We start from the raw sequence: 12,965 nt of genomic DNA on the forward strand, positions 1-12,965 counted from the left end.
TCAGCCAGCAAATAAATTACAACAATTTTACTATAGTGTCTGGAACGTCTAACACCAAGTTAACACCTGCAAACGTGAACGCGTATTTATGGACGGAAATTGATACTCAAAAAAATGCGAACACAATAGCCTTGGCAGTTAGGCATGCATTAAACACCAAAATATTTGAGCCTTCTGTCACAAAAATTAACTTGTTCGCTGATGGGTGCGGCGGACAAAACAAGAACACAACTATGATGACAATGTTAGCCTACTGGCTTCTTAAAGAATGAATCTCCAGAAAATATTAAAAATATTGAGCTGACATTTCCAATTGTAGGGCACTCTCTTATCCCCCCAGATAGAGTTTTCGGATTAATAGAAAAGGAAGTAAAAAAAATACCCGTTATTGTAGAATCCAGTCATTACGACGCTATAATAAGTAAACATGCTACAGTTAGAAAAATATGTAGATGTTGACTGGACCGTACAAGACTGGAAAACTAAAGCAAAAAAAATAACTAAAAAACGTAAAACTTCCTGGAGCCTGGCATTTCAAATTTAGCAACGCAAAACGATTTATTTTTCATAAAAAGGCACACATAGTTTTAATTCAAGGTGAGATTAATTACTTAAATAACACAGGAACGCCTAAAAGTGTTTGTAAAAAAAATTATTCGTTTTTATCCCTAGAGCCAGGTGAAGTACCACTAAGAAACAAACTTAAAGGCGATAAAGCTTCTATTATTAGTTTACTGGTTAAGCATTATGGTGAAGACTGGAGAAAACTATCAGAGTTAGGCTTCTACAAAAATATCCTAAAGCAAACTGCTGCAAGTACGATAACAAGTGATGGTGACCAAGATTTGTGTGAAAACGAAACCGACACTAAAATTATTTAATTTTTTTCCTATTATTTCTTGGTTTTTTGAATAAGAAGATACTTGAAACTTAATGTTGTTATTTGAAAAACTTTTTTTAATATTTGTAACAAGTTATTTCTTGTTTAATTAATAAACTTTTCATTTAAAAAAACTTTAATGAGTTTCTGTCATTATTTTATTTGCAAAACTCTCTCTTTGCGAAAAAAAAAATATTTTTTTCAAAAACTGTAAGAGATTCACGATCTTTACGAATTACGAACTACTCGAATTTACGATCATTATTACTTATTATTAATGAATATTTTGTATTGGTTAAAAAATATAACAATCCGAAAATATAATTTACATGAAAGCTGAAATATTTTTTGTTGCTCCTGAAAAGTAAATCAAATAGCAAAGAGGGAGTTTTGCAAATAACGACCTTACATATGAACATGATTTTTAAAATTATTTACTAATCATAGAGGCTCTTCAGTTTTTAAAATGTTATAAATAAAGGTGTACATATGGCATTTTCTACGATTTTTCATATTCAAAATAAAATTATTATTTAAATAGGGAGTAATATGATTCCTAAGTGGTATTTTGAATGCAAAACGCATACAGCAGTTTTGGAGTTGTTGTATAGAGTAAGCAGTTGCTTCAGTCAAGGAATCAGAATACAAAACATCACAGTAATCGAGCAAAGATAGAAATAGTGAATTACATAAATAATATTTAATATTAGATGGTAAATAGTTTTTTAGATCATATAGTTATTTTAGACGTATATGTATATGCAACTCTAAGTTTATTTTTGATACGAGTTTAAAATGTAATACCACTATCAAAATACACACCCAGATTTTTGACCTCATTGACTACTGGTAGCTGAACATTGCGAATCTGTGCTTGAGTGAAAATTGGATTGGAGAAAACTGAAACCTCAAAAGCACTTTTGCCACAACCCAGTATTATTGTATAAGATTTGAAAGCATTTAATTTTAAATTGTGATCCTGTGAAAAGTTATCAATACTTTTTAAATCCTGATTAAACTGAAATTGAGCTATAGGAAGCTTTTGGTGTGAAAACGAAAAATAGAGTTGGAAATCATCCGCATATTGCTGTAATGTTGAGTGTGTTACACAAGATATCATGTCAGCAACATATAAAGAAAAGAGCAATGGGCCCAAAATGGAAGCTTGCGGGACACCTGTAGATACAATGTGGTAACTTGATTTGTCAGTGCAAAATTCCTTATTAATAAACAAATGCACTACAAACAGTGATTCAGTTAATGAGCAAAATTATAGTACCAAAAACAGTTTTTTGCTCTAGAGCCCAAACGGCTTATTTGCGAACATATGTTAAACAGTGAAGCGAAAACATATGTATAGTAAATATTTCTGAACAAAATAACCACTCTAAACTTTGGAGGAGTCTGCAAGATCTTAATATTACTTTGCAAGAAAAAAATTGTCGCCAAATTTATCAAATCCTGAGAATATCAACAACTGTTTTACCTCATTTTTACAGTCTACGTCCAACCAATGTACAGAAAAAACACAATTTTATAATCATAATCATTTTAGTCCTGAAATTCAGTTTTGTTTTTTAATGACCACACCAGAAGAAACTCAACCTATCTTACACACAATTAAATCTAATGCAATGGGCGTTGATTTAATAAATGTAAAAATGTTACAAATATCTACCCGTTTTATAGATTCTATTATTATGCATATTATAAATTACATATTTAAGACTGGTGACATTTCAACTCTTTGTAAAACTGCAATTGCTATCCCACTCCCTAAAGCCAATAACCCAACGGACTTTTCTGATCTAAGGTCAATCAGCATATTGCCAACACTGTCAAAAGTTATGGAAAAACTTCTCTATAATCAACTTTTTTTTCATTTTATGGAAAATAAAATAATTCCAGATTTTTAATGCGGATTTAGAAAAGGTTTTAGCACCGCCTCAGCGTTGGCATCCGTTCTTGACAATATTATAAAAGCGTTCGATGAAGGTCTTGTTAGTACATTGATTATGCAAACCCAACCCAACCCAACCCAACCCAACCCACTCCCTAAAGCCAATAACCCAACGGACTTTTCTGATCTAAGGTCAATCAGCATATTGCCAACACTGTCAAAAGTTATGGAAAAACTTCTCTATAATCAACTTTTTTTTCATTTTATGGAAAATAAAAATAATTCCAGATTTTTAATGCGGATTTAGAAAAGGTTTTAGCACCGCCTCAGCGTTGGCATCCGTTCTTGACAATATTATAAAAGCGTTCGATGAAGGTCTTGTTAGTACATTGATTATGCTTGATTTTTCTACAATTTTTCTACATTTGATACTTTGGATCATAAATTTTTACTGGCTAAACTCAAATATTATGGCTTTGAGACCAAAGCGATCTAACTTATCGAAGTAGAAAGTTGGGAGTTCCCTAAGGAGCCATTCTAGGTTAGGTTAGGTAGTTTTGCTTAAGAAATTGAGTTTTTCCCTGTAGCAAAGAGTTTTTATCCTGCGTTTCTTTAATTAACTCGTTTAGTAAATTCACTTCTGTTGTTTTGAAGTTGAGTTCTTTCATTAAACTTGATTTACAGACATCCACTTTTTCTGCTTTTACTTCCTCTCCAAGGCAACAGCTTCACATTGTTTATTTTCTTTCTATTTTTACAGTTCTTTTTTAAACAAATTGCACTTGTGACTTTTTATGCCCTAAAATATTATTTTTTATTTTGCCCTATAATATTATTTTCATCTATATAAGCCCACAGGCACTTCCACAAATGTCTCCGAATACTGTTCTAAATAGTTAGTTCCTGCTCTAACAAAAATTGCTAACAGCGTAAGTGCTCTTAGAATAGATGTGTCCTGGGATCTTTACTGCAATATGAGTCTTAAAGCGACCACTCGTGATCGAAGAGGTGCTGGAGTTCGCCAGATAGATATTCCCGAAAGAGGTAAGAAAATTTGACACAAATAACTTTTTACCAATAGTATTTGCCATTATTTTTTATTTGTTATAGATATTCTTCCAAAAAACTGGAACGACTATTTAAAAAACTCAGAAAACAAACAGGAACTGTTCCGTTTTCTCGCTAGAAATCTTATAACTTTACTAAAACAATTTCAAATTGTTACAAATGTTGATAATAAAATTGTAACGTCACCTGGATCTACTTCTGAGTTACAAGGATTGGATATTTCCCAAATGGAGGAAGCTGACGGCAGAATACTTCTTCATGTAAACGATATGGTTGTCAACGGAATCGAGTCAGTTCTGATCCGCTGTTCCGACACAGACGTAGTTGTTGTGGGAGTATCTCATTTCCACGAGCTTTAAGATCACGGTTTAAAAAAGTTGTGGATTTAGTTTGGTAACGCATTAAAAAAAAGATACATTCCCGTCCACGAAATAGCAAATAAACTTGGTAGAGAAAAAGCAGTTGCGCTGCGATTTCACGATTTTACAGGGTGAGAGTCAACTTCCTTTTTTACATCAAAAGGTGCGTACTCTTATCATTGTAGGAGAAATTGTTTTCATATAATGTGTTTTAGGTAAGAGAAGTGCCTGGTCTACTTGGAAAGACCCAGACTATACTTCAGTTTTTAAGCGTTTGTCCTACCCCTCCAGCATCGATCAGCTGACTGATGCACACATAAAAGCTCTAGAAAAATTTACGATTGATATGTACGATTCACGCAGCGAAATAACCGATATCACCGAAGCCCGTCGTCACTTATTTGTCACCGACCACCCCCAGAACAATGGGGGTGGAAGAGGCGGGAAGATGGTTCCCTTGATCCAGTTTGGTCGCAGCTAGACTGGATATGGGCATCAGTTAAAGAGCCGGATAGGTGTCGTTGTCGGTCTGGCTGTGACACAAATAGATGCTGCTGTAAAAAATATGCAATCCCGTGCACACCCGTCTGCAAAGTTTGCCACGGAGACTGCATTAATAAAACATGTGTTTGTCAATTATTTTATCCTAATTATTGTATTCTCATACTCCTTTTTTATTTTTATAGAGGAAAGCAATGAAGACGAAAATCTCTGAATAGAAAATGAATAGAAAATCAATGAAATTAGTTAAGGAGGCAAGAAGGGGCGCATTTTAGTTGTGCCATAACTGGGATAAAATACCTATTATAACTAACATGTTTATAACTAATATGTTTGTCTCTAAAAAAAGATTAGTTGGTAAACTTCCCTTCTAGAGGTTAAAACTTATTTTTTACTCCCTTTAGGACTACTAAAACTACTGTCAGTGTCTATTTACCAACCACAAGACTTTCTAACAGGATAAATGCACGCTTACCTACGATTTGTAAAGAAATCTATTTAAATTTTCAGTAAGGGATAGTTATTCTCCCCATTCCTCCCTTAAGGAAAATTTTCGTAGGAACTTCGGGCCAGAATGATTATTTGGGTCTATAATATACATGTACCAAACGTCTTGCTTGTATCACAATTTGCGGTTTTTTTCTAGCTACCACTTCCACTAAATGGAAAGACCTTTTTAAAGAGGTGTCACTTGACTCCCCGTCCCATTTGAAAAAAATTAGGCGTTTTCACCCCCGCTTAGTGGGTTGAGTTTTTTTAAAATGGTTTTTATGTCAAAAGTTGTCCCCCTGACAAACATACTTGACGTATTTTTGGATTTTGCCGAAAAGTTTATTCCCACCCTGTAATGCCTTGCGGTACGTTTCGATGGGCCATGTATATAGCCAAGAGCTGGCAAAATGGTGGGTATCTTATTAAAATAATATTCATATCATATGATTTTTTTTATGTGGATAGCTTTTACAGAAATGCGTTAATAGTCATAATTTATAAAATTATGTGGAATTTGATATGGTTAAGTGAGAATAGCAAAATTTGCTAGACTTCGCCTATCAATTAATAAAAGTCGTTTATTATTATTATTATTAATATTATTACTAAGAAAATTGTTTTGATGTTCCCTACCACCCCTTAAAGTTTGTCAGTATATTTTTGGGACACTCTGTATACGTTGACAAATAAATAATAAAGGCTAATAGCATAAAAAGATCCATACCTGTCAATGAAGCCTGACACTTATGTTCGCATTTCATCAAGGGACAAGCCAATTTCGAACAAGCGGCCTCCTCGTCCGCATGATCCTCACAATCATTTTTGCCGTCGCAAAGTTTGGATTTCGGAATGCATTTGTGGGTGCCCTGTGGAGACCCTTTGGGGCACAAGAACTTGTCGTCGGGACACGCTATTGTAGTGCAGTTCACTTCATCGGATCCGTCGCTGCAGTCTTGGTAGCCGTCGCAGTGGAACGCACCGGGAATACAGAGGGCGTTCGCACAACGGAACTGGACTCCGTGGCATACCGGGAAATTGCAACCTAATTCGTCGCTGTTGTCGCCACAGTCGTTGTGGTGGTCGCACTTTTCGGAAGCCGAGATACATCTGTTAAAGGAAATATGTTTTAGTTATGCTCAAGTTTTTTATTCATTTATTTCAAGATTGCCGATTGGCAGAGCCAAGTTTTTTATATCGTTGTCTAATGCAGTTTTGTTGGGGTTCGATTTCAGAAAGGCGCTCAGATTACTGTTAAATATTATTTCGTCGCCTTAAAGTGTAAACCTGCTAAGTCCATTTTTGGCTAAAATTCGTTTTTTCGAAAAACCGGCACCACTATAATTATATTCTATGTTGATTAGTTAACCTGCCAACTACAAATGTGTAATAATAATCCTTATTTTATATGATGAGAATAACAGCTAACTCCCGCCTACTCAAATCCACTTTGTAAACACAGCCACGTCCACACAGCCATGTGCATTTTCAATGGTGATCTTGTGAGAACGTGTCGCAATTGAGTTTAATGTGCATTATTTTAAGTTACTTCTAGTACTTTGGGCGTTTGAAATATTTTTGTTATTTAATAACACAAGAGGTAAGTTGTTAAAACATTGTTATCCAAATTGCATGCAGTAATTATTTTTTATTCAGCGGTAATTATCGTTTATTGTTTTAATGGGACTTGGCAGTATTTCTTAAATGTTTTTTTAAATATCATAAGGAGAAAACAGTTTTTCTACTTAACAAAAAACTTAATTTACTACAAAATTAAATATTATTAATTAATTTTCTTACAATTAGACAAATTAAATTAAAATATAAATTAATTTAAAGTTTTTTTTTTTAAATTTAAGATGTCACGTGCCAAACGAATCCTTGATATGGCCATCGGCCAAACGGCAAATGAAACCGAAGACTCAGAGCTCGGAGAAGACTCTGAGCATAATACTTGGGAGTATTCTTTTGAGGAAAGCAGTGGTGTAGACTCAATTCCCCTGTTGTTGGAGTTAATAATAATAATAAGAATACTTACTAAAGGATAGAAGACAAACCTCTGAATAAAATTGTGTGCCATACATGAGAGTGGATGCGATCTGAACTAAGAAGTGTAATAACAGGACGATCATTGCCATCATGCCAGGAAACCAATTTACATTTTTTTTGCTTCTTGCATATACAAGGTATTTCATTAACAATGGGACAATCTTTGACTGATTAAAGTAATGCTGATTGCCCCAAACAAAAGTTATCAAAATGTTAATAATTTGGGATATACAGGGTATAAAAACTTATAATTTTAGTTACTTTTTTTTATTGAAGTTGTACTTTATAGGCTATTGACTTGAATTTTTGATGCTTTATATTGAGATAAACAAATTTGTTAATCTTGTTTATGTTGTAAAAATTATTAACATATACTATTTTTTTGCAGTGACATATATATATTATTAATTATTATACCGGATCAACCCTATTACAAAAAAAATAATACAACCTAATAATTCATTTAACCTAACCACAATAATAAACTATTAAATTCTAACAGAATTAACAACCGTATTAACCATTTAATTTATTCATTAACACTGATTTGGCTCTGATAACTACAACCCATAAATGAATATAAAAAAGAACAATGCTAATATCACAAATATTAAAAATTAAGATACCTTCCATAATCAAAAGTAAAAAAACTGAAAACAAAAAATATCGAAAAGATTGAAATAATTTCTCTAATTTGATGCCTAAACTGAGACAAGGTAATGCCCAAAATATCCACTTCACCTGAGTTTAACAATCTTAAAATCCTCTCAATTGGAGAGTAAGATTCATAAATTAGTGCCACGAAAAGGCAGGGAAAAGAAACGATCATGTCTTAGGTTTCTAGTTGGCACATTAAAGAAAATCATCTTCAGAAGGTCAGGGTAATTTATATGACCATTTAGCTTCTTGCATATAAAAATAAGATCTGAATGTAAACATCCTTGTTTTAATGTTTTTAGATTTAGATCTCCAACGCATGATCATACATGTATATGATTATTAGGGATTCAATTCAATTTCAATTAGGGAATTTTATGTATATTCTCATAATTAGCTTAAATAAATTAAAAAGTAAAAATGATATATAATAGAATTCAATGTGGAAGTAATAAATATATCTGTTATTTGTTCATATAATTTAATTGAAATTAGAAAACTTATTTATAAGCCTTGTCAGTTAAAAATATTAAAAAACTAAAAATTTAAACTATTAAAAACAATTTACTTATAGTATGGGGTTGGGGCGCAACATGCAAAACGATATATATTAATTGCATAATACAATAATTGCACAAAAATATTATTAGGATATTATATTTATTTGACGCTAATGTTTTAAAAATAAACCCATTATACAGATATTAAGCCAGTATGTAACTAGATATTTTTCAAGAAATAATGCAAATGTACAGTATGGGCCATAAAAGCTAGAACTTTTAAAAATTTAAAATTTTTCTAATGTTTTAAAAATTTATATTTTATTTTTGTACATCCACTCAATAAACATATTTATAAGTACAAAAAAGCATACCAGAATGTCAACCTTATCTTGTTTCAGACAATAAGAAATACTTTAAATGTTTGTGCTGGACAAAATGCTTGGAACTTTTTATAAAAGATGTATTTTACAGGCAGTCTTTGACACACCAGTGTGCAAGTGGGTTCTTTTTATTTATTTTATTTTGTGTTACCATGAGAAAAGGCAAGGCCTATTCCAGGGACATTCGCCAAAGAATTTTAGATTTTTACAATCAGGGTGTTAGGCAGTGTAATATTGCTCAAAGACTAAACGTTCCTAAGAACACCGTGTCACGGATAATTAAGAAATATCGTATATTTGGAAATGTGGTACCAGATAAAAGCACTGGAAGACCTAAAGCCACGACTGCCTTTATAGATAGGCGAATTTGAAATATTTCCCAGAATGACCCATTTTTGTCATCCTCCAAAATTTTACAAAAATTAAATGAAGGTGAGTCTTCCAATATCTCTGCAAGAACGATAAGAAGGCGATTGTGTTCTGGTGGACTTCAGTGGACAACAGCTACAGACCTGCTAAAAAACCTTTGCTGCAGAAGAAAAATGTCAAGTTACGCCTACAATTTGCAATGGATCATCTTAACTGGACTGTACAAGATTGGAAAAAAGTGCTATTCTGTAATAGTTTTCAGTATAAGTTCAATCTGTTTTCCAGTGATGGAATACTTTATGTAAGACGACCAAAAGGTAAAAGACTCAAGAAAAAGTTTATCCGACCTAAGGTTAAACATGGAATACATAAAATTGTGGGGAAAATGGGTCGATCTATGTATCGGGATATTTTGCTAAATATAATGGAGCCTTACACATTTGAGTCTATGCCAGTAAAATTGGTAAAAGAATGGTTGGACCAAGAAAAGATCACAGTTTTAAAGTGGCCCGCCCAGAGTCCAGACTTAAACCCAATTGAAAATTTATGGGAACATCTGACTCACACTCACATTGACAGACAAATAATTGAAAATTTGATTGAATCAATGCCCAGAAGAATGCAGGCAGTAATTAATGCTAAGGGTTACCATAACAAATATTAATTATAATATTATGGTTTCAATAAGTTATGTTTTATGTTGTTTTTGAATAAAAATCATTTAGTTCCAAGTATTTTGTCCAGCTTTTTTTTAATTTTTATTCCGAACTGCTACTGGTGCTGAATTTTTGTCAACATTTAAATTAATTAACACTAGTTTTTCGTGTACAACTTTATAAAAGAAAATAAAATGCTAATTTAAAGGCACACATAATATAATAAATTTTCAAAAGTTTCAACTATTATGGCCAATACTGTATCCTTTCCATTTTAGTAAATTAATACTAGAACAATTAATAATACAAAATTTTCATTTAAAACACAAAACTTTTAAAATGGCTATTCTATACAATACCTGAAAATATAATATTGTACCAAATCATACTAAAAATAAAGTTTTTTGGAAACATACAAATGAGAGTAAATAAATGGTTAATCAACTCTATTATAAACTAGATTACAAAACAATAGATGCATTCTTCACTATAACATTTTTTAAGTTATAGGCCTCTTATTAATTTTTTTATGATTTTAGAACCTACAAAGTTAAGAATCTTGGAAATATTTGGAAGATTCCTATTCAAAATTAAATGTTTCTTTAAAAAAGATAAAAAGTAAAATAAATAGCTGTTACATAAAGACCATCAATTACATATCCCCTGTTATTTTCAGACAGCTGAGCTCTAAACTCTAACTTGTAACTCTAAAATATTAATATGATTTAAATTAACTACTACTACTAATAGAGGTATATAAATTTTAGACAGATATTATAGTATGGTTTATATATAATTAATATTCCAAAGTTGTAGAGCATATACCATCAATTAGAAATTTAAAAAAAAAATCTTCTCAATTTCAATATCAATTCTCTAAAAATAGAGTCATAATAAAAATGGAAGTACTAATTAAACACTGTATGTTTGGGAAAAACTTTCTAACCTTTTACATTAAGAGTAGGTAGGTATTGCGGCCTTTTTCAGTCCTCTCTTGGAGTTTCCTAGTTTAGAAGCGATTTCAAAATGATTATCACAAACATAGTAGGGATTATAAATTTAGTCCATGGTTAAATTGGTATAATTGGGAGGTTTGATAAGGGAAATTTAAATATTGTACATCTCCTGGTCATTTTTTAAAAAACCAATGCCTTTTACTGTCTCAATTTACACAGACAATTTACGGGAGGTAAACATGATGAATTTAATAAAAATAGAAAAATTCAATAGACAGAATGATAGTTTTAAGCATGTGGGAGAAAATAAAAATCTTACCTAGATATCAAGGGTAGTATAAAAAAGTGGGAAATTGCATATGCCTAGTAAAATAGGAGTCCAATATATCCAGGATACAACACTCATAAATACAGTAAATAGTGTAAACAAAACGTAATATATAAAATCACAATCAGATGATTATTATTACTGTAAACAAACAAGTCTGTCAAGTGTCTGTGACAAGTGATTCACACGGTATTGGTGCTGCCATCTGTTATGAACAAATATCTAGGAAAAAGCGACGCTAGCGCGCAAGTGGTTGCGATCCGAACTTTTAACAGTGCAAGAGTGCACATTTAAATTTCTTTTCTATCTTCTTTTTTTCTTTGTGTAGCAATAAACCCCGTTTATTATTTAAATTTCGAAAAATCTTTGAGCGGCCTCTCGCTTGGCAACGGAAGCTATTGTAACTAACTGACAGTTTGACGTACCTAATTGAACCAATCAAAATGGTAGAAAGGCGTGGCCAAATTAAGGCAGGAATATTCAAATTTCATTTACTAAGAAATCTTGTATTTTTATTATTGAAAATATTGTAAAGATTTGTGTGTTATTTCCTTATTATACATGTAAAGACATCATTAGTTTAATAATGTTCCTATTTTACTAACACAAACAGATTATAGAGGATAATAATAAATGTTTTTTATTTGCGAAAATGCAATAAATAAAATACTTATAAGTGAAATGCAAACTATGTATGCAAATAAAAGGCCAACAAATTGAAACTTCTGCAGTGCAGATTCTAGTCTTTAACATTGTGACACGAAAAAAAAGGAACATTTTTATAAAGTATATAGTTCGGCTAGCAGACAATTAAGATAATCTTTTCGCAAAATACTTAAAGAATAATGACATAAGTACTAAGATCCATGTACCAAATCTACACAAGTTAAAAGAATACATAATCTATATTACTAAAAATAATTTAAAAACAAAACATGCCAACCCAAACATAAAGACCAAAAAAACTACATACATAAAATATAACTTCGCCTAAATGATATTTATTCTATAAAAATGTATAATAATCTTCTTTGTAAAAAAAATCTAAATTTCACTGCTGAATGAATTATCTTTGTATACTAGATTGTAATAATCTATATTGACAAAACTATATTTCGAGCATTTGAAGCTTATTGGGACGATGAATTATTAAAGTACTGGGATAAACATCCTACACGTGATTTAAACAAGGAAAGATTTTCTGAAGTTTTTACACCTACATGTCAGAAAGCAATGCCCATTGGAAATATTACAAGCGGCTTTCGAGCTACGGGGATATGCCCTTATGAGAAGGATGTTCTTCCCATTGAAGCATTTGCTCCAAGTCTTGTAACTGAGAGACCTTACCAGGAGACGACCGCCGCCGCCGATGATTCGGAATATGACTCAGATGACTATCTGTCTTTAAGTGAATTGCGTAAAAAATTAATCCCTTTGAATAATTCCTTCGCGGGAGTGTTACCAACAACAGATCCAGTCAAAAAAAAATCTGCTCCAAGACGTAAAGCTATAAATTACAAAGCAGTTGAAGTCAAGCGATCCGTATTTTTAAAGGAGATGGAGTCTCAACTTGATCCCGTTCCAGCCTTACCGAATACCGCTAAATCGTCATCTGAATCTGTGTCTTCCATTACATCAGAACATAACGAGGAATGGCACTGTGTGATTTGCTATGAAGGCTATGGGGCAGATATGAGACGATGTGCTTCTTGTGGTTTTTGGGTCCATGAGGATTGTGTTGGTTTGACTGAGGAAGATACTGAAAATTTTTTATGTCCAGGCTGTATGCTTTAAGTATTAGATTTATACTTAATACCATATTTTACCTATCTTTGATACTGTTTTTTTAGTATGTAACATTTATTTTTTA

General features: G+C 32.1%; 1 protein-coding gene and 1 long non-coding RNA gene across 2 annotated transcripts in view; one reads left to right on the top strand and one right to left on the bottom strand.

The window, feature by feature from the left end:
- Positions 1-12,965, bottom strand: part of LOC126739391 (low-density lipoprotein receptor-related protein 2) — a 392,746-nt gene that overhangs the window by 240,721 nt on the left and 139,060 nt on the right. Inside the window, exon 5 of the mRNA XM_050445052.1 lies at positions 5,925-6,307. Within this exon, the coding sequence (XP_050301009.1) occupies positions 5,925-6,307 (383 nt within the window). The remainder of the gene's footprint in view (positions 1-5,924; positions 6,308-12,965) is intronic.
- Positions 6,587-7,637, top strand: LOC126739439 (uncharacterized). Its single transcript, XR_007661620.1, has 2 exons — positions 6,587-6,797; positions 7,057-7,637. It is a non-coding gene; the product is annotated as an uncharacterized LOC126739439 (long non-coding RNA).

The sequence above is a fragment of the Anthonomus grandis genome, chromosome 8 (genome assembly GCF_022605725.1).
Source record: "Anthonomus grandis grandis chromosome 8, icAntGran1.3, whole genome shotgun sequence".
NCBI lineage: Eukaryota > Metazoa > Arthropoda > Insecta > Coleoptera > Curculionidae > Anthonomus > Anthonomus grandis.